The 24,042-nt window shown below is 35.5% G+C and overlaps 1 protein-coding gene across 1 annotated transcript in view; it reads right to left on the bottom strand.

Moving 5' to 3' along the window:
* EYS (eyes shut homolog) overlaps positions 1-24,042 on the bottom strand; it is a 1,055,438-nt gene that overhangs the window by 849,912 nt on the left and 181,484 nt on the right. Inside the window, exon 7 of the mRNA XM_033002767.2 lies at positions 19,277-19,391. Within this exon, the coding sequence (XP_032858658.1) occupies positions 19,277-19,391 (115 nt within the window). The remainder of the gene's footprint in view (positions 1-19,276; positions 19,392-24,042) is intronic.

Below are 24,042 nucleotides of genomic sequence, written 5' to 3'. Positions count from 1 at the left end.
TTTCTGCACCTGGGGTGAAGCATATTACTGGCAAGACAGCATTCAGGAATTAAATCACTATTTCCAGATTATACCTGGATTGTTTTGAGAATAATTAAAGGACAGGATTTAGACATGTTTAAGCCAGCACTTTCCATCAACATTAAGTAATTTTTTCTAGCTGAATTGAAATCACCCCAATAGCATACTGGTAGTTTTGTTGAAAAATGGTACAATAAACTTTTTCTTTTTCTTCTGTTTTCAATTGTCTGGTAAGGTGAGGTGTAAAATGAGGATGTTCGTGTGTATAGGGTCCTCTGATATTTTTAAAGTACGTGGAGAAAACACCAACTCAGCCAAGAATTTAGGGATCAAACTGGGTATGAATGCTTTCAATTTTTGTTTTGTCTTACATATTCTTTTATGTTGTTTTTTCCTACCCTTAGACTTTCTTCTTTTTTTTTTTTTTTTTTTTTTTTCCCCTCACTCATTCCACAAACACAGTCTAAGTGATGTGTATATCCTTACAGTTGTTCATTTTATCAATTTTTCCTATAGGTATTCTCAACATTAGTAACTTGAGTGACTGGTTTATGACAAAACATTTAAGGAACTCAGCACATGCTGTTTGACAAAATGACAAAAAAGGAAGAGTAATTTTATTTTTCTATCTTGATGCATCTATGGCAATTGTTAAAATAAAATAAAAGAAAACTTCTTAGCCTAGTACCAGAAAGAAAAATTCTACTTACAATATTTTTGTATGTGAAATGCATTCCTAAGTGAAACTGTAGAATTCACTCAAACTGGGAAGACAATAACTGCAAGGAACATATGGAAATTTAGTTCATAGTTAACAAACATGTTGCTACTTAGTGAACTACACTGAGGGACTTATTTGGGGAGACCTTTTTAATCACTTCCTTCTTCCAATTGGAATACATGTCTTGTTATGAGAAGGAAAGTTATGATACTTTTTCCTTCAAACTGTGTACAAAAATGAAAATGACGATAATTCTATAGCTGTCAATATATTCTGTCATGTCTGCAATGGCTAAGGTCTTAAAACTTTATAAGATTGATTCATTAGCCTACAATACACCAGGGCACATGAGTGACTTTTTAGCTTAAAAAGAGAAAATGTGTTGGTCCTAACTTAGCACAGGGTGAACTTTTTTTTTTTTTTTTTTTTTTTTAAGAATTACATTACTATATGTAATTTTTTAAGAATTACATTACTATCTGTAATTTAAGAATTACATTACTACTGAAATTAAAAAAGAATAATAATGTAAGGTACAATTATTTAACGAAAAATTTTTAAAGTCTGCTTCTAATTTTATAAAAAATACTACTGTAACACATTCTGCTTTAAATTCCTGGAGCTGAATCATAACGGTAGTACATAGTTTGGTCACACGGGTATCCTGCCTAACAAATTCCATACTGGTAGAGGTTTGAAAAATCCAAGGTCAGAAATTCCATTTTTATAGCTCTTAAGTGATGTTGGTGTGGGATTTCTTCTTCCACTTCACAGAGAGCAAGTATTCAGTGAAAATGCTCTGATTAGGCTTCTTCTTTATCATTATCTCAGTTAGAGTATATCGGAGCTAGCAGAGTATGTAAGTTCCTCACATCCTGCTTATTCTATATGAGTCATTACTACACTGTTGGTTGTTGATGGCTGCTGAAGTGGCTGACCTCTGTTACTCATTTGGTCCCAGATGTGAGTTGTTAAGGGACCTGCAAAGGAGGTTCAGATTTCTCCTTGTACAGTTGTAATATCCTGTCTGCTGTGATGATACTAACTCCTGAACCCCTTCAGATACTCTGGCATACACAGCCCAGAAAGGATTTTCTTTCATGTGTTGGCAGTGAAGTTAATGCAGAGGTCAGTTTTTCAGTGGGGGGTCTCTGTGGTGACAGTCTAGGTCTGGAGATTTTCTTCAAACTTCTCTTAGGAAGCCCAGAGCACCTTCAGGGGAATATCCTGGCAAGAAGAGTCACTTATTTTTCCCTTCTTCTCTCATCCTTTGGACAAATCAGATGATCTAGAATTTTTATTTAAATGGGATTTCATTTATGATGTATAACAAATATGAACATATAGATATATAGCAGTTGTAAAAAAGGTAAGGAAAGTTACTATTCCACTGTGATTTCACCTCCCACATCAACAGATGCTATAAGAGAAGCTAATCACTCTGAACTTGGGCTAGGGCCTTTGCCACTCATTAGTATTCCAAAGATATTATGAAATGAGTTACATCATGCACCTTCAACAAATTGCAGACGACACGAAGCTGAGTGTTGTGGCTGACATGCATGAGGGATGGGATACCATTCAGAGGAACCTATCTACTCTCAGTAATTAAGTCCATGTGAATCTCATGATGTTCAACAAGGCCAAGTGTAAGGTTCTGAACCTGGGTTGGGACAACTCATGGTATCAATACTGGCTGGGGCATGAAAGGATTGAGAAAAAAATTGTGCTCACAGCCCAGAAAGCCAGCTGTATCCTGGTCTGCACAAAAAGTAGTATGGTGAGCAGGTCGAGGGAGGTGATTCTCCCTCTCTACTTTGCTCTTGTAAAACCCCACGTGGAATACTGCATTCATCTCTGGGGCCCCCAGCATAAGAAGGGCATAGACCTGTTTGGGCAAGTCCAGAAGGCCATGGAGATGATCAGAGAGCTGGAATGCCTCTCCTATGAGGAAAGACTGAGAGAGTTGGAGTTGTTCAGCCTAGAGAAGAGAAGGCTCTAGGGATACCTTATTGCAGCCTTTCAGAACTTAAAGGGGGCTTATAAGAAAGATGGGGACAAACTTTTTAATAGGGCCTGTAGTGACAGAACAAGGAGTAATGGTTTTTACTTTAAAGTAAAAGAGGGTAGACACAGACTAGATATAAGGAAGACATTTTTTACAAAGAGGGTAGTGAAACATTGGAACAGGTTTCCCAGAGAGGTGTTACATATCTCTCCCTGGAAATTCAAGGTCAAGTTGGACAGGACTCTGAGCAACCTGATCTAGTTGAAGATGTCCCTGCTCATTGCAGGGGGGTTGGACTAGATGACCTTTAAGGGTCCCTTCAAACTCAAAGCATTCTACGATTGTGTGATCTCTAATATGACATGCTCATTCATGTGAATCACTGATTTCAGGTAGCACTATTAAGCTCTGGGCAGAAAAATGGCATAGCTTTAATTAATTTTAATAGAGATTATATTCTTTCATTTTTCAGGTAGACATATGGGGGAAAGCAGAAGCTACATTTTTTATAGTTGTGCTGGGTTTGTTTGTGGTGGGGTTTTGGTGGAGGGGCAGGGGCTACAGATGTGGTGCCTATAAGAAGTTTGTAGAAGCTCCCCTGTCTCCAAGTCAAACCTGTTTCTGGCCAAGGCTGAGACAATTAGCAATGGTGGCCGCACCTCTGTGATAATATATTCAAGAAGAGGAATCTGGGAGGAGGAGATGGAGTTGTGAGGGAAAAACCTATGCAAACACCAAGGTTATTTGAAGAAAGTAGAAGGAGGGGGAGGCGAACCAGAGCAGACTCCTCTGCAACCCATAATGAGAGGGCAGACTGTCTCCCTGCAGCCCATGGAGATCCACAGAAGAGCAGGTGCCCACATGCAGCCTGTGGAGGACCCCACGCCCGAGCAGGTGGCTGCACCTGAAGAAGACCAGGACTCCGAAGGAAGCCTGTGCTAGAGCAGTCTGTTGCTGGGAGGACTGCAACGTGTGGGAGGAACCCAACCTGGAGCAGTCTGTGAAGAGCTGCATCCCTGTGGTGTTGCAGAAACTCCCTAATCAATTGACAATAAAAAAGCAAAATTTATTTTTTGTGCGCAATTAATCAACACTCTGTAAACATACGAACAGCAGGTTCAAATGTCCATAAGAGGAGAACAAACTATCACCACACAAACTTCTAGGGTTTAACAACAACCCGAAACACTAACCAGGGGTTTAATGACAACGCAAAATGCTCAATCACTCACCTAATAAAAGGTAAAGACTCTAAACCCCGAGGAACATCTTAGGACAGCATCCCAACCTGTAGGAACCCCAAGGAGTTTCCTTGGGCAGCACCTCAATCCAAGGGGAGAGTCGTTACCTACAACATACTGCTCCAAGCAGGACTAGCTCAAAATGGCTCCCCCCAAGGACTCCATTTATACCCAAGCTGAATCTGACGTGTGGACAATATCAGCCCCTATTGGCCAAGGACCCCTACTACTGTAAAGTCCTGAGAACAAGGGCACAGGAAACATTCAACAGCCAGAGAGCCACATTTTCATCAGGCAGGTGCACATACCATGTGGGAAGGAATCATGTCAGAGAAAGTTAGTTAGGGACTGTCTCCTGTGAGAGGGACCCCATGCAGGAGCAGATGAAGTGTGTGAAGAGTCCTCCCATTTAGGAGGAAGGAGCAGCAGAAACAGCGGGGGATGGACTGACTGTAACCCCATTCCCTGCTCCTCTACAGCATTGTGGGAAAGGAGGTGGAGAAATGGGGAGCAAAGCTGGTGTCTGGAAGAAGGGATGGGTGGGGGAGGTGTTTTTAAGATGTTGTCATTCTCACTGTTCTGCTCTGATTGGAAAATTAAGTGGTGGTGCTGGTGGCGTTCAAGTTAGATCTATGTTTTTTTCTTATTCCCCTAATGATTCTATCTTTTGCCTATGAAGACAATATGTGACTCATCCCTCCCTGTCCTTATCTCAATCCCTGAGCTTTTTGTTTTATTTTCTCCTCGTCATCTGTGAGTGGAAACAAGTGAGTGAGTGATCATCTGCGTGGGGATCAGTTGCCCTTTGGACTCAAACTAAAACAATAGTTATAGGTATTTCTCTGGCTTCTGCTGAAGTACAAGTCCATTTGTACACATATCGTAGGGAGGGGGAAGATTAATTTCTTTGGTGCAGTCTGAGCAGGTGCCACCTCTCTTTTCATCAGTGTCCTGGTTTGGCCTGAACTAGAGTTACTGTTGGTTTGGCAGCGGGAGGAGTGCTCCAGCACACTGAGACCCCAGGGGCTCCCCAGGCCCCAGTGCCCTCACCTGTGTGCGGGGGAGGGGGGAGCACAGCTGGAGGGCTGGGCCTGGATTGGCCGATAGTCCATGTCATGTGACATTGTGCTCACTATATAAAGGCAGGAGTGGGTTGGGACAGGCTGCCACTTTTGGGAGTGTTACTGCAGTGCCTTTGTGCTTGGGTTTTCTAGCCAGGAGCAGGTGGGTGTCAGTCAGTGGGTGGTGAGCAGCTGTATTGTCCATTACCTGTTGGTACTGCTGTCAGTGTGTTATTCTGTTACTGTTATTAAACTGTTTTTATCTCAACCCAAGAGTCTCCCTTTGCCCCTCCGATTCCCTCCCCATTCCCAAGTGGAGGGAGGGTGGGTGAGCGGCTGTGTGGCATTTAGCTGCTGAGTAGGCTCAAACGACAACAGTCAGATTTGATAAAATAATGAAGTTTTATTAATGTTTATTTATAACCTAGAAAGAGAAATTAAGAATGTGAATTTTTTGGATGTTTTGTAGTAGGTGGAGAAAGGGCAGATATTGAACAATGAAAAATAATCATCAAGGAACTGTAGCATATACTAGAACCTTACTGTGTGATATTGAAAACAGCTGGTGAAGGTACCACAAAGTTAATATAGTACACGGAAATAGTGTGTCTAGTCTTACTGGTGTTACTAAAAAGGTTAAAGAATTTTATTATAGGTTATGTACTTCAGAAATAAGCAGTGCTGAGTTGGCTTGCTGAACTTTTACGAAATTTTTCTACAGCCATCCTCCTTATCTTAAGGGGCCAGCTCCTTATTAGATAGGGAAATCAGAAAATAAGAGATTTGGGGAATTTCTGTATCCTTTAAAAGTGGTTTAAACTTGACCACAGGCTTGATTTTAAGTGATTTTGTTTAAAAGTAGTTCAAACTCAGCTATTTTGCTGTGCTGTTCTTGGTTGGGATAGAGTTAATTTTATTCATGGTAGTTGGCATGGTGTTTTGGATTTGTGCTGAAAACAGCATTGATAACACAGAGATGTCTTAGTTACTGCTAAGCAGTGCTTGCACAGCACCAAGGACTTTTTTGTTTCTCACCCCACCCCACTAATGAGTGAGCTGGGAGTGCACAAGGAGTTGGGAGGGGACACAGCTGGGACAGCTGATGCCAACTGACCAAAGGGATATCTCATACCATATAACATCATGCTCAGAAACAAAAATCTGGGAAAAGGAGGAAGGGGGGACATTCAGGGTTAGGACGTCTGTCTTCCCAAGTAGTGGTTACGCATGACAGAGCCCTGCTGTCCTGGAGATGGCTGAGCACCTGCCAGCAGTGGATTAATTCCTTGTTTTGTTTTGCTTGTGTGGACAGCTTTAGCTTTCCCTATTAAACTGTCTTTATCTCAACCCATTAATTTTCTCACTTTTACCATTCTGATTTTCTCCACCTTCCCACCAAGGGGGAGTGAGCAAGCAGCTGTGTGGGGCTTTGCTGCCTGCTCAGGTTAAACCACAACACTGGCTCATTTATTGAACTTTTTCATGAGATGTGGGAAAAGAACTTATTTCAATGTTACACAGAGTTGTCAGTTCCATATACTAAATGCATACTTTGCTATGCAAGGTGTGGGGCTGAGCAAACAGCTTTTACATCTACAGTGGAAATGTGTGAACATGCAATGTTCTTATACAGTACTGTTCCATTACAAAATTGTAAAATATGCGGACTGGTGTTGGGGGGAGGTCACCTCTTCTGCCATTAACCATCATGATTCAGCTGATATGAAAGGTATCTGTATTTCTATTTACAGTGGAAAATTTAGCTTATGTTCTTAATAAAAATAAAGTAATATAGTAGTAAAATTCAGTCCAGATTTATTTCTTAGGTCATTGATTATTCTTGGGACTAATAGGGCCCAGAGCCTATTTTTCTTTTACCCAAAAGCAACCAATCTTTTAGATTAGTTGAATCATGAAAGTGTATAAATTGAAATTGTGAAAGACCCAACCATTACTTTCTTTTCATGTTTCTCATAAACTCATATTACATAAGCTTTTTTGTTTGTTTGTTTAATTTGCTCCTAAGTGTGAATAATCAAAGCTGGAGTTTGCTAATTTTCAGTGAGCATGCCTATTATCATGATCCTTTGCTACTCCAGGATGCCAGTTTAATTCCTGTTGGCTGAAGACCATTCAATAAACATGACATCTTATTTAGAAAATCTGTGTAATTGTTTTTCAATGTGAAAAATATTAAAAAATATTTTAACTGTTGTTTTGATTGGTTTATGCAACCAACAGAAAATTAACATGAGATGCTGCTTTCACTCTACTGGTTATTTTCATTTTGGGGATAATTGTTGTCAATTGATTCACTGCTTCATTAAAAAAATATTTTTTTTTATAATAATTTTGTGGGTTTGTGGAGGATTTTTTGATTCTTTCAAGATATGAGAAATGTTTCATGACCCTGACCCACCAGTTTCTACACTAGAAAAGGAAATTCATAGAACAGAAAATGCCAGATAAAAACTTTTTAAAAATTTTGCACAGCTGTCTAATGACTTTAGTTATATTCAGCTGAAGTGTCAAGATGAACAAGGGAATTCTGGTTGCAAGCTATTGTGATAACTATTTAATATTTTGATTGTACACCTTATTAAGGTGGGAGAGACAAAAGGGCACTGATATCTTATAATCTGATATAAAATTGCATGTTTATGATCATCTACTAACAATGAAAGTATAGCTATAGAAAAAAATCCCCAAATGTTTAGAGGCTTAACTATGAGCTTGAGATAATTGACACTGAAATATACTCAATACATTTTCAATTTACATTGCTATATATTATCATTAGGAAAAGTTTCTTCACTGAGATGATGGTTGGTCACTGGAACAGGCTCTCCAGGGAAATGATCATGGCACCAAGCCTGTCAGAGTTCAAGGAGCATCTAGATGATGCTCTTAGTCATATGGTTTAGTTTTAGGCAGTCCTGTGAGGAGCAGGGAGTTGGACTCAATGATCCTTATGGATCCCTTCCAACTTGAGATATTCTATGATTCTATGTGTTATCCGAACAAGGTAACTGTGGGGAATAGTTGATTAAACTGTGCATTTTCTAGAAACTGTACATTTTCAGTCCTCATATAACTTCTGTTTAAATATCTATGAACAACAGCATTGCCTAACGTAGTTTTAGGACAGGAAAAATTGATGAAGTCTTGTCTCAGGCATTGAGAATATAAGAAGTTAACATATGGACTGGCAAGAGAAGTGTAAAAATATTATTTAGGAATCACAGATTATTTTTAAAAATAATATTATATTATGCAATAAGAATATATTATTCAGTAATATCATGATCTCACTGAAAACATTAAAATTTAACATGTCATCTGCAAGTTGCTATGTTTTATCATTTGTAGACCACCTTATTAATTATTTACTGTATGCTATAGTACATAGAATAATTTAGGTGGGAAGGAACATCAGGAGGTCTCGAGTAATAATATCTCCTGCTCAAAGTGTGCTCAACTATGAGATCAAACCAGGTTACTCAAGACTGTATTCAGTTGAGCCTTGAAAATATCCAAGTTTGGAGTCTGCACAACATCTCTGGGCAACCTGTTCCAATTCTTGACTGATTGCACAGTGAAAACTTTTTTCCATATACCCAGTAGGAACATATCATTTATCAATTTATGTCTGTTGACCTATATTGATGCAAACAGACTAAAAATCTTATTTAATGACAATAAAATTTGCTTCTGGATGGAGAACTTCTTCATACAAGATGAAATTAATCTTTTCTGTTCTTGAATTGCCTATCTGTTATGTAGGGCAGTAACATATTATTTTATGTATTTTTTGTGGTTGAATATATAGGACCTTAGCTGATTAAAAGATTGCTTAATAAAGAATTTTTTAAGGAGTTGTGGGTTTTAACATTGTGTCTATTTAGTATCCAACATGTTACTTTTATGTACATCGATTCTGCCTTCACTATATGAAGTAAAAAATATAATTATTTACTGAAAAACAAAGAAATTATATAATTGATTGTAAACATTGTCCTTTTTGTGTTTCTACAATGTGGAAATGCATTACAGACACTTATGTTTGCATAAGATCCCTTTTGAATGAACATGACATTCTACCCACGTACAGGTTTTCATCTACCTTTATGTATTTCATCTCTTTCCATATAAAATAGAAGCATCTGGGCTGTAGGTTATATGGTCTGTAGAATAGTAACTATTTTATAGTACAAAATTAATAAGAAATATGCTTATTATTCTTATTTGAACACTATTTTCTTAAGATCATTTATACTTTCTTCTTGAAATTTACAAGGTATTTTTGCCTTTCCATTCGTATTGTCTAAAACTCAAATTTTTCATCTCTTTCACCATCTCAAAATCATCTAATTACTCTTTGTCTGCATACAACTCATAGAAATGATATTTCAATTTATTAATAAAAAGCAATGTTTTATACTGATCATATAACATGTTTTTCACTGTAATATCAATTTTATGTATTTTACTTTTTATTATTTTAGCTGGCTTATGCTTTTGTTTACTGACAATGGGTTAAAATAACTATGTATTTTCAGCAGTTTTGTTTAAAAATGAAACAAAATATTCTTATTGGTTATTTCTGATGTATTTTACTGTCTCTTTTTAATTATATGCTATTCTAGCAGATCAGTTGATACATTATCTAAAACTATATAAAGGTACTACATAATCTGAGCTTTAACTAAATATTTTTAATTTAAATTAACTATTGGAAAGCAGGATATTTAGTTTATTACATGAAGATTTCTACTGTTCTTAAATTCTGTACTGCTCAGAAATACTTAACAGCACATATGAAATGTACCTGGGGTGTTTTGATGCTGTTTACTTCAAAAGAATAAGAAAAGCATGAAAAGGTTGTTTTGATAAAGTTCAAACTAAATACTGAAGAAGCACACAGCTGTATATGACATTTTAAAATTTAGGTGAACTCTTCTGTAGAATTGCTGCTACTGTGTGGAGGAAAAGGGACTAATTAACTTGTGTAAAACTAGCCCCTAATGGAAGTATCTGACTTTGAACTATTGCTGTCTGAAGAGTCATCTGGAAGGACAAATATGGGAGAGACATCAGTAGAATTAATGGTGGCAGCAAAGTGACTTCACAGAGATGTGACTATATTGCTCAGATGGTCCACGGGGAGAAAACAGTAGGAAAGACTATAGCTTTTGTTTTAAAAGGCAAATGACAATAATCTAATTTTTATGTTGTACATAAGTATAAAAGTTGCATCTGAGAGCAGTGGATTTTGCAGTGCCAATTTTCATTCCTTCTAGCATTGCTAGTAGAGTAGTTATAAATATTCATAATAATTTTATGTCTCCAACCAACTGTTTTAATATATAATATGCCAAATATATTAAATGTTTTTTTCCTTATAACTTTCTTATACTCAGAAAACAAATGTTGACTGATACAGTGCAGAGGGCTTTAAAAGAGCTCTAGTGTTTTTTTGTTTTTTTGGTTTTTTTTTTTTTTTTTTTTAAGGAACTGCATTTATTAAACAAGGTAATGTTTTTTCTTGGCTATACTTCCTCTTAATTCTGGACATGTTATCTAGAACTTATATCTCCACTTCGGCAATAAATACAAATGGCTTCTCTAAACATAAGTATGAGACATTCTTATGGCTATGAGATCTAAGCAGTGTGACTGATGTAGCCCAGTTCTGGAGATTTTAGCTAATTCTGCATGAGAATTATTTACTTCTGAGGATAAAGTATTACTGAAGAGCATTAGGACTGGAATTGACTCCTCAGGGAAGAACTTACAAAGCAGCAAAAGGGAGGTGTGGCAGCAGTTCCCACACAGGCTGTTCAGGCTGACATAGGGTGTAGCGCAGGCTTGTGGGACTTGGCACTGCTTGCCACTCTGCTCAAAAGCAGCAGATTGATTCCCAGCCTGGCAGCTGGCTGACAGGTCTGGTTCTGCACCCATAAGAGCAAACCTCATCTGGTTAGGAATGGAACTTGGAGCCTTGTCTTCCTGACTGTAATTTCTCCACAAGTTCTGTTGAATATGTGCCATGTACCAGCTTTCTGACATAAGAAAAAAAACACAGGGGAAAGAGAGGTCCCCTCCTCTCTCCTCCCTCCCTTGTGCCCCCAGAAAGAACATATTGGCTTTGGTGAAGTCAGTTCTTTGTGTTAGTATACAAGCCTCTTCTGCTTTGCCGGAGAACACAACAATCTTTCGTTAGCACATATTTCCTCCATTATTTTTTTTTTTTTTTTTTTAACTTAAAGTACAGTAGTGTGACCCAGGGTGTCACTGATTATTCATGTGTACTCACAATTTTACTTTATCAACCATATATCCTTTTGGTTTACATTTTGTTGTTGAAAGATCTCAGATTCACCACAAAAATTCAAATATAATAGCTATAGCTTTGATATATGGTCGTGAGGAAAAAGATCAAAAGAATATAGCATGAACAGCCACAGAGCCATCTGCAGAGCAAGATTTTAGATACCAATCTTTTCTATTATATTAATTTTTCTATCTTGTTACAGTGGATCATACTATTTGATAAACACTATTAAATGCATGCCCATATAAGAAAGCAAAAATTGAGTGACTGGGGAACAAGTCTCAGAAAGGTATGAATGTTACTACATGTTTTCATTATTCAGTGTTCCCTAGGCATATAAAACCAGCTGATGTTTACAGAACATATATTCTGCAAATTATTTATAGATGTTAAAACCACTGCTTCTTTTTGCTTGGCTTTACTCCTTTGTAACAGCACAATCTACTTCCACTTCACTCTATGAACACTAGTCAGAAATCAGCAGCAATTTCTGCTGCTCTTTTGGAAGCCACCAGGACATACATTGGCAATGATTCTTACATAAAATTTCCAATTCAAGTGTCAAAACCCCTTCTCAAAGAAAATTTAAATAATTGCTTTGAATGGCCAACAGTAAGTGTAATTATAAAACCCAAAATGATAACACAGTTTATTGACTCTTCTTTAAATGCTGCTCTAGTGTTTATTTGCTTGCCAACACAACCCTGCTATTCAGAGATTATGTATGATTTGCTTAGTCCTTGTCTCTGCACTATACTGGTGCAGGTAAATGGAAATGGACCTTATAAGGTCATTCATTTTTTAGTTTCAGTTTTTGTGTCTATATAACTCAATTCCAGGTTATTCCTGGTTTGTATGCTCTCTTTACTTGCTCTTACTGTCCAGTATCCTTGTACTAGAAGCTTTGTGGGAGCCATTCTAACTCACTAGGAGAAATTTACACAGAACACTACATGCCCCCATATGGTCAGCATGTGGCACCAGTATGATTACCGCAAAAGAAAAATCAGCTTTTTCTTCCCTGTAAGTGGCCCTTTAGGAATTGTTCATCTTTTCCCTGTCTTCATGTAAAGATAAGGATAACGGATACCTATAGCCATGAATTGGTTTAGACAGTTTAAAAGTGATGTGGAAATGTTATCAACAGCAATTAAGAACACCCACTGTTCGTTTATAAAATCCATTTAAGAAAAATAAAATTTACCAAAAGAATAGAAATTTCTATTGAAATGTATCTCTGTGGGCAGATGTTTTTAAAAAGTATTTTTAAGAATCAGGTTATCATAATGTCAAAATAATGAAGATAAATTTAATAGACTATTGGAAACTGCAATTGGTTCACACTTTAATAACTGTAAAAGTATGTTTTATGATAAATCTGTTTTAATTTAAATTTTTCCTTAAAACTTTGGCCCCTGTCTTCTAATAGTAGGTGGAGGTGTTTAGGATAAAGTTGCCAAATCAGAATAGTGTTAATTAAAAATTTTCCTATGTGACAAATAGCAAAGAAAAATAAGCTATATTATATTTTCTTCAGAAGTTTAACAGTGATTATATAGATTTTTAAAAGTGATTCCAACACCTCAGCTGTAAAACAAGAGAAGTTCAATAGCAGGGTTCTTGCAATAATTGACAACTCAATAATGAATAACAGAATTTTACATAGCAGTATTTTTTAAAAGAGGAATATTTGTAACGTTAAGATACTGTATTTGTCACCTGTTATGTCCAAATGATACCTGGATTTCTTAAACTGAGGCTACGCTGAAATCTTACCTTTCTGGGTTTTAGAAAATAGCTAACAAAGTAAACTTCATATCTTTGACCTTATACAAAGCCCAAATAAAGTGGGTGTTGGAGACAAGGGTCAGAGACAAGGGTCATGAGCCCACCGAGCAATTGTACGATCAGAGCCTGCTCTAGCTGCTGATGCTGGGCCTCACAAGGGTTTGCCTGCAGCTGCTCGCAGCTGCTGATACATGAGGAATGTCAAGGATGCTTCGGCCTTGTGTACTGTGGTGTGTCGAAAACAGGTTCGAAATAGTGGTCTGAGAAACCCAGTGTTTTGGTAACGATGGTTTGGTAACGATGGTGTTATGGTACTGTTGTGTATCGAAAACAAGTCATGAGGAATTAGAAATAGTAGCATGAGAAACTTAGTGTTATGAGAAGCTTGTGCTGTAAGCTAACTGCAAGTAGGTGGACCGTGTGAACATGACCTTTAGAGCTTAAGCCAATCAGCTAGTGACTAGTAGGCATAATAATTAGCATTGTCTGTATAAGTATATGCACCCGGACCAATAAAGTAGTTTGATGCTCTATCACCCACACTGAACCCGTCTCGGCGTGTCGTTCATCCGTGGCTCCGCAAGTGGGGGTTTTTAAATGTTTTGACTATTCATGGCAACTCTGGGAAATATAATCCTTTTCCCAATTCTTTAATATCAGTTGAAGGGAAGGGGTAGGATAAAAGTGTTTTTAAGATGTCATTGTATTTCTCACTGTCCTACTCTGTTTGATTGGAAAATTAGTCAGTGGTAATGATGGTATTCAAATTAATTTGATGTGTTTTTTTTCTTCCCCTAATGAGTCTGTCTTTTGTCCCTGACCATAACGGGAGAGTCATCCCTCCCTGTCTTTGTCTTGATTCCAGAGCCTTTTGTTTTATTTTCTCCTCCCCATTCATGAGGGGGAAGGAGTGAGAGAAGAGCTGTGTGGTGTTCAGTTGCCCTCTAAGCCTAAAACAGATCAAATCTAAAACCAAGTTGCCATGAGGACCATTAAAAACACTCACAGGGGACAATAATTCCTAATTTATAATTCTAAGTAAAATTTAAAAACTAAAATAAGAACTACTTCACAGATCTTCAAGCCTAAAAGCTCAATAATGTATTAATAATAATTTCTGAACTTTAGCTAATTTGGAAAAAAAAAATTCCAATATTTCTGTTAGACAGAATTCTAGATCTTTTACAACTATCTTGGCAGTTGGCCATAACATGCACATCTATCTGTACAAACTGTTGTATCTTCTGCTTCATCTGGATGGGGCAGGGGATGTGTGGTGGATGTGCTACAAAAAGCAGAATATGCATCTATTTGGAAACAAAACAACTTTCCTGTGTCAATATGTCTAATTGGCTATACTCATTAAATGTCATCAGGACCTAGATTTTTTTTTCCTTAAAACTGAACTTGCTCCATTAAATGATTTATTTTACTTAATGAGTGAATTGCAGCAGAAAATATTTCTCCATCACTGTCTGTCAGGTCATCTCATTAAATCTACTTTATCTGATGTGATCTGTTTTCATTAAGCTATGTTAACTGGAATTAATTATGGAACTACACACTACTCTTCTATTGATAAATCCTATCTCATCATAACTTTAGTTCCCAGGCTGATGGACAACAATGGAAAGAACAAAGGAAATTATTTGTTAGTGCTATAGCTTGAAACAAAACAGGCCCAAACAATATGCTTCAAACCAAAGTTGAATTCTGGGTGAATTCCCTGACCAGCAATCAACATCTTATCAGCAGCATGAAGCAACCAGCATCTTATCAGCGTGAAATGCAACCCTGGGAACAATCCCTGAAAACTATAAGTAAACAGCAGGAAGTAATTAAAAATCCCAAATGTAAAGAAAAACAGAAACTCCTCAGATGTGCCCAGATCCTGGCCAGATCCGGACACGCCTGAGTGAGGCATGTCAATCTACCAGATATCTCCCGTGCATTTTGTATAGATTTGTTTGTTAAACTGTATAAAAGCCGGACCCTCTCACAGCAAAGACGGAGACCTCACCTACAAGTGGACGCCCTGCATGGGACTTCCCAATTGCCGGGAAAGGCTCTCCGACCCTTCGCTGTGATGGGGCTCCCCAGGTGATGCATGGGTCTGGATGATGGTAAAGTATGAGGGCAACTGGTGATGTATCTTTCTTAATCACTATAGCCAGCTTTATGTAGTAATGACTAGGTGCATTACCTTGCTTATTCTTTCTGTTGCTTTAAACTAAAGTAAAATAAGCCTATTTAGCTTGGTGTCTGTGTCCTTTGTGTTAACCCCATCAATTGGCAAAACACAGCTGTACTCTGAAATATGAGATCTGAGAATTGAGATATAAAAAGACAAAATATGAGAATATGATATGCAAGATGAAGATCAATTTCCTAAGAAGTAACAATTCCCATGTTTATCTGACACAACAGCATCAGCAGTAAATGCTTCCTATAACTAAGCAATATTATCTAGCATGAAGTTAGCATACATTAGTTTAGAGGGATTTCTTAATAGAGGCAGAAATAATTTGAGAAACATATAATAAATTATGGAATATAACAAATTGTAACAGAGGAACTGTTAATATCACAATTACTTATAGTTAATACCAGTTAATGATCAAGGATGTGTGCCAATACCTGTTACAGTAATACTGAAAAAATAAAACTATATAATTTCAATTCTAGGTATTTATTATTTGAAACTAAATTAGAGATTATTTAAAAACAAAAATAAATTTTTAAATTGGTTTTCAAGATTCTATACCTTGATTTTTAAAAAGTTATTTTGCTGTGGTCTCTTTATTTTTTAAGATGGACTGCTTCGTGCCATTTATATAAATGCATTGAATGTTTCAGTACTTCCAAACCTGGTTTTGTAAAAAAAAAAAAAAAAAAACAAACTAACAGCCAAATTTATTTCAGATGAAATTCAGAAATTGCTTGTCAGTATTTGATTTTCTGATAATGTTGAAAATACATATTTTCTATGGGGAAAAAATTTATTATGAACAAGAAAGTTACAACTAAGAGAAACAAAAAAACATGGCTGGGCAGAATCCACAGTTATTTGTGTCTTCAAAAATAAGTTAACCAATAATTGATGTATGACTGCTTATCTTCCAAATAAAAACACCACACCACAGACTGACTGTCAAGGAAAAGGGCAGTGACTTTTTACTGTGGTTCAGTATAATGTATATTTTGAACAAAAATTCTGGTAATTTGTATCTGACTCTTTAGTAGTCTTCTTGCTTTACTCCCTTTGGCTGCTTAATCTTATTTGTCAGTCCCAAAAGCCTGTCATACTATCGTATACTACACCATACCATTCACTTCTGTAGGTATCAAAGTTTAAAGAAAAAAATCCAACCTTTGGTGTGACAGGTGATTTAGCTCCATCTTATAGCCTAATTCTGTGTCTGCTAAGAAAGTATCACATCTTATACTAGTCATGGAATTGTATTTTTGAGGATTAATTTATGAAAAAATCTGCTGTTATACACCTATTTTGCTTGTGTCTAACAGTATATGCTAGTACACAATAACTATACAAAAATTTTTGTTTGCTTTCCTAAAACTTTGGGGTTTTTAAATTTTTCTTTGTATTTGATTAATATTCACTTTGATGTCTACACTGATTAATTATACTGCTTTTGTATTCTAATTGTTATCCTGTAATTTTTGCTATTGCTTGATATAAGTGGACATAAGCAGCTGGGAAGAGATAAAAGTAATGTTTCTGTTATGAATCTAATATTTTTATGATGTAAATGAGTTAAATGTGAAATACAAACATTTTTAAATCAGTATATCTTTTCATGAAGCCTTTTATTTCAGTGCAGCAGAACTGGGCTCAGTAATTGTTTCACCTGTTATCAGCAACGAGGAGAGACAAATTCTCAGAGAGAATTCCTCACCATCTATTTCATTCTTCTGTGGGAATATTATATATAATATACTCAACAAAGCAAGAATTACGTTGTTCTAACTATGGATGTTTTAGTACTCTATTGACATAAATCTCTGATATGTAATATTTTGCAAATAACCTCAGGTTTTCTCTTAAAGTACATTTATATACTAATGCTCTAGTTAATATATTTACAGGTAGTATTAAAAAATGTTCTTAAAACACAAATTTTAAAGGTTTTCAACAGAATTAAGAATTTAGCAGATAGAACATACCTATTTCAGTAATACTGTATTCACTAATATATGAAATTATCATTTACATATATTTACTTCACTAACTTTATCATGCTCTTAAATAAAATTATTGTTACAGTTCTGTTACAGATCTGATTATATATCTGTGCAAGTGCAAGTATTTGATGAGTAACAGGTCAACTTAAACAGCAAATCCTGGCAATTAAGATCAAGGACTAAGGGAAACGACAAGATGCAGCAAGTGGGATGCTCTAATACAGTCAACAGTGGTATGAATTTAATTCTTAGTGACACTTGAAAAGTCCACAACAGTATTTGACAGAATGTGCACACAGAACATAATGCAAAAATATGGGCTGGCTACATTGAACAAATGGCTGGAAGCTTCTTTTCTCTTTGTTCCCATAAGTAAGTAGGAGAAACAATCTTTTGCCACCTGTGTGTAACAGTTTTCAGATCAGGTAAGACTCAAGGAACATGAGTAAACACAAGAAGTCAGGTGGAAAGTATTGGTGAGAAAATATCAACAACTCTTTAGCTTTTGTGACTACATAAAGGCAGTGACATTTGGACTGAAAGAATAATTACATGCAAGGAATATTCAGAGCAAGTCAGGACCTTGAATGCATCAACAGGCTCTAATTGGCCTGACCAGCCTATAATCATCTTTCTCTGCACTCTTCCTTTGTGCCTCTTTCCACTCTCTCACAGGTTTAACTGTTCAAGGTCAGCTCTGATGTGCCCCAACCTTGGACCACGCTACTGTGAAAACAGAACTCACCTCTGAAATGTCCACACTTTCATTCATTTACTCATGAGCTGTATTTAAGCTCAGTCCTTTCCAGAGCTATTTGTCAGAATGCCTGTATCCAGATTTGTATCTTGCTGATTCTGATCTGTTGACCTGACTACCCAGTTTAACTGCAAACCTGCTACATCACTACAGACTTGACTGGACTTTTGACTGAATCTGTGCATCTGCTGTGTTCCTATGGGTATTGAGGGATTGTGACCTTTGTTGGTGAGGACACTGTCCTTGCCAGCCTTGCTGTCACCCTTGTTTCCAGCATTCCTTCCCTTACAGAGTAAAATACTCTTCCTACTTCCTGAAGCAAGGAGTAACAGTCATCCTAATACATTTTATCTGATCACCCAAACAGGTAAGTGGGCTAGGATTAGATAAATGGCTCTAGGTGGACCTGCATGTGTAAGGTGGTGGACAAGATGACCTCGAGACGTCCTTTCCAACCTCAACCATTCTATGATTCTGTGTTCATCTCCTGTTTTTTGCTGAATGAGTGGTTGTTTAGAATAACTTTTAAGTTGTTACTAATTACTGCTGTCGGAGATACTATTATTACCTCTCTTTTGGCAAACCATGGCCAGAATCTTGGGACATGATGAATTTTGTTTAACATTTTCAGGAGCTATTTTGAGAGTTAAAACAAGCAGAATTACTTTTTTTCAAATTGTCAGTTGGAATCAACTTCACCACACTGCAGTTTCATCATCAAACTTCTAAGTTTGTATTAAATATAAATGTGATAATGTTTATATTACTAATTTGATTCTGATGAAAACAATGGCAACAGATGTTCTCAATTCAAGCAATGTATTTTTAAAAGTTGCAACACAGCTGTGATTATCATCTGTGTGGATAATAGCACTGGACCACAATTAGTTATATACTTTTTATTATAAAAATTCTCTTCAGTTCTCTTACTTGATATAGTACAAAACACGGTCTCAGTAGAAAATAAAAAAATCCATATTACCCAAGTGAATCATCCTTGTGTTATTGATTTAAGTAAATAAAACACATAAATGTATGTCCCTCTTGTCTCTTAGAGTAATGAATGCATTTCAAGTTCTGCTTGTCTGAAGCTTTTATACTTTGGAGCACTGAATTAGTTTAACATGTATTAAATTACTTACAGTGAATCCTCCAATTATATTAAGACACAATCCTTCATTCAGACAGTTGATGCTGAGCAGCCTGCAGTAGTCAATTACTTCCTCACAGTTTTTTCCAGTGAATCCTGGCATGCAGCTGCAAATACATCAGTGTATTTTAGAGGACTTGCATTTTAAAAGTTAATTGTATTTAATTATGTTCCATAATTATATTAAATAATGTTCTTGCCGTAAACAAAACAGACATCATATGTTACTTAAAGTAAACAGAACAAGTTTCCAAGCAATCAAAAATCAGTTGCATGATTATGGATATTTTTGCTTCTCCATATTTTTTTTTTTCATTGATTAAACCATTTTCATACCAATACTTCATATAATGTTCCGGAAACAAAAAACAATCTAGAATGAGGTAATATTTAATAAAAAGCTATAAATGAGCTTTTGAAAATCTGTGAGAAAGGATGTATCAATTAAACCATGAGAGAAAAATTAGAAATATGATGATAAATTAGGTTTAAAGTAGTTAGCATCAATCATTACTAATGATTAACAAAGGGTAGTCAATAATGACCTATGTAAGGAACAGTATAAGGAATCTGTTTAGAGAACAATGCATGGTTGTTTTTGCTTTTGCTTAATTGTCAGTTGGTCTTTTCTTTAAAGGAGAAAACTAACACTGTAGTTTTGAGATACTTTGTTAGTTCCATGTGATGACAAGGGAATTGTGGGTAACTCTTCTATAGTAAAAGGAACTTCAGACATTTTTCTGCTTCATGTCTGTACTTGTCATTAGTAGGAGAAAATCCCTTTTTTATCTAGCTCTTCAGTATTTAAAAAATTCCCTTATACACAAAGAAAATAGATGAGATTCAAATGGATAGTAAACAAGTCTTACTCAAAAGCAATAATGGGAAAATGTAGAAAAATACTTGAATATTTATATCTTGCTCAAAATGTGCAAAAAGTAAAATCCAGACTGCAAAAATTCTCTTTTGTGTTCTGATATATACATAATCCTTGTCAAATTCATTCAGTATGTTTTACACACATGCTTATCATGTTCCTGTGTCTAAAGGCGCTCTCTGATATTTTGGAAAGAAAAGATTTAAGTAGAAGAGAAAGGAAATGGCCAGTTAGCTGAAAATTTGTGTTTGTGAAGGAATCCAGAAGTAATAGATGGGAAGATTCTTTAGATTTTTCTGAGGAGTATTTTGTCTAATGACTCAGCCCAGAAGCTGAAAATCATGAAGATGGTACAGAATTGCTTCTGTCTTTTTGATGTGCTTGCTCCTAATGGATATGAGATTCAGCTGTGTTGTTTATGTTTCCCCATTTTAAAAAATAATACCATCCTTGGTTTCGGAATGCATGAAGCCTCTCACAGTTATGTAGCATACAAAAATAAAAGATATATTTTCAGTAGCAAATAGTCAGGCAACAACATTCAGTAGAAAGTATCTGAGTTAACCGTATTTTTGAAATCAGTTAAAGATGCCTAAACAGTGGGGATGGCTATGCCTCTGAGAGATGCACAGAGGTAGGTATCTAGCATGTCCAGAAGCTTAAGTCACTTATTAACCTTTGGTGAAGTGTTAAACAGGCTGGATTTCACCTGTAACCCCTGGAGGGCATTCACACAATCCATATGTAGGATCATTTAGATAGAGATAGGTGGAGCATGGGAAAACATTCTCTAAATAGTTATATTATTTTATTTGAAGCTAGTATAGACACAACCACAGGAGGACACTCTATGCAAGTAGCAATGGACTACATAATCCTTACCCTCCTCTTGAAAAAAAATCACTGTATGTAAATCCTGTCACTATACTGCTACCATTTCAAGTACTTGGAATCAAAATTCTTGCAAAGTCTATTCTTAACATTCTTCTGGTTCACACCTTGCAGCTAGAAGGAGTTTTTTGTAATGCTTAACTGCTTTGATTTCAGCATGTTCAAAGATATCAGACATTTACATACTTGTTTTTCCCTCTAAACAAAAGTATTTATATCAAAAGATAGCATATTTGTTGTCCTTTATATCATAGCATCATTTACCCATATATTATTTTTACGCATAAAAGGAATGCAAAGTAAAAAAAATGTGTATCTTTTGTTATAATACAATTTTTAAATAACACTGAAAACCAAATCAGAGTAACTCAATTACAACATTTTGTCTTACTGATTTGTTTTTAACTATGGTCTGAAATCAGGTGAAAGAACTCTTAGCTTTCTTTATTCTATTTATTTAGGTAATCTATGACTGTTTCATAAAACAGATAATTTAATAAGAGAATTTTAGAAGCTACTTCTTCTAATTTTTATATTTGCTCACTTTTCCTATTTTTGTTTTTAATTTTTGTTTTACAATAGACATACCAATATCAGAGAAGGTAACAGTAAATTAACAGCAAGGAAGTTGACAGTAAAGTTCCAAAGATGACACTAACAGAACAAATTTTCTCAGAACACACTTGTACATTTTTTGTGACTTTTTCTTGTCCTAAGAAGATATGAAGTAAACAATCACAATTTATTGTGATGGATATCCTTGTTCACTACCTATTTGAATTTTCCTTAAATTTTGACATTTAAGAAAAAATGTTACTATTAGATTCTTAGCACAAAGTTGTATATGATATCAAGACTGAAAGGATGGAATTAACATACAAGATAGTCGTACATCATAAACAAAGTAGAGAAAATTAAATTGAGTCTATTTCACTATATGTTTATAATGGAAAACAACTGCTTTCCCAAAGAAAGTATAAGTAAATCGAAGCTGAGAAGATGATGGATATAAGCAGAATGCTGCTTGGGCACAAGGAGAAGCACATGAAATAAGGGCAAACAAAACAAAACAAAAAGGAATAAAAAGGTCAATTCAGCTATTATTTTAATTTGTTTGTGTGTGTGAGCTAAACGTCATTACATTTATTTAAAATGTTATAAAAGTGGACCAGGTAGTAGTAGTATTACACCTAATGAAACATATGCAGTTATTTGTGGAGTAACTAGATGTAGCCATAACCTATAATATTTGACAATGATTACCAAAAAATAAAACAAAACTTCTGCTTAAGAATTTGAATAATCAGCTCCAAACCTCCTGAATAAAACAGCATAATTAATGGTAGGTTTCCTTTGAATGAAATGAATTAAAATATGACTTACAGCCAGAAAGCTTCAAAGTCTGTGACTTAACAAAACTGAAACTGTTAAACCTCTTAATTACTCAATTCATAGTGTTCTCTCTAGGGTGTTATTTCCCTTTTTTAGAGCATTCTTAGTGTTAAAAATAATAAGCTTATATCTTATCCCATTTCTCAGACTAGCTCTCCACAAATGTGTTTTGCCTGTCTTGTCAAATGTTTTACAGATAGCAAAATTGAATATATTAATAATATACATATATTAAAGGTAAAATCTAAGCACCACTGAAGTTAATAGGATCTTAACACTTGATATTAGTAGCAAACAGGATTGTACCATCTGAGCCCAAAACTAAACCCTCCAGTACCTAGATTTACCATATAACTTAAGTAATTTGTTTGATAATTAATATAAATGGGTCGTCAAATGCCCATTTTCATTTTTGTTATATTGATCTAAATAATGAATTCTGCACTTATTCTCACATAATATATCAATGGAAAGAGTGTTAAATTACCATGCCTTTCCACAGCTATTTTTATTAACCAATTTCCACGGTACAATGAGGTTCATGGTACAGACCATTTCTACCAGTGTTTTGTGAATTTATAAATTATTCAATCTGCATTGTACACAGGACCAGGAGATTTTTTTTTTTTTTTTTTAAATAATTTTCTCAAAGAAAGGCAATCTACTTCTTGACATTAATTGTTCATGTTATGCACATTTTTAAATGTAAACTTCAGTCTTCATTTCATACTAATTCATGCACCATTATACTGTGAAAAATACTAGCTATATAATAGTAAATTATTAGTAGCTTATATCTTCTTCTAAAGTATTGGAAAATAAATTATAACACTGTTGTTCTGTGCTATATATATATGTGTGTACCTATGTGGGAAGATCTAATTCTCTGTATGTGTTTGTATGTGTGTGTATGCATGTATATATGTATTTAGATGTAAGTATAAGTAAAGCTGTAAGTCTTTTATTCTTTGTGAAAATTGTAAACATAGCTCTACCTAAATTTGATTTCCGGACTTCTCAGCTGAATCTCTTCTGATGGACTGTAACTTTATGTTCTATACTTCTGTCATGTATTTGCAGTTTCTAAGTTCATTCACAATTTGTTTTCAGGCTTTTGTGTACCACATCTTTCAATTTTCTGCTTTTATGAATATCTTAAAATTTGAAAGTTGTTTACTGCACTTCAATAATGCTTAGCAGAACTTACTTCAGGCAGCCAGATAAAAGCTAAGCAAATGGGAAGAGAACAAATTGTACTCCTTAGTCATGTAAGAAAATATCTAAAAAGCTATTTAAAATGAAATAAAATTATATAGTGGGTCACTTCAGTTATTTTCAAATGGATAATTTTTTGCACGGTCTTTCTGAATAAAGCACTTTTTGACATGCTACTCGAAGGATCAGTCTAAGGTCTACTAATGCATTAGTCTGTGAATTAGAAATTAAATCAGTTGTCTTATCCTTTCAGAAACAACATAAACATCATACACCCTGAATGGGAGTGGTACCTGTAGTATAATTATCTCACTTGTCATCAATGTGTCAGGATTTATATATTTTATTTTACAGGATTAATGATGAAACAATTTATAACTCCT

The sequence above is a fragment of the Tyto alba genome, unplaced genomic scaffold, assembly GCF_018691265.1.
Source record: "Tyto alba isolate M040663 unplaced genomic scaffold, T.alba_DEE_v4.0 Super-Scaffold_40, whole genome shotgun sequence".
Lineage (NCBI taxonomy): Eukaryota > Metazoa > Chordata > Aves > Strigiformes > Tytonidae > Tyto > Tyto alba.
This window is presented reverse-complemented; position numbering and strand designations above follow the sequence as displayed.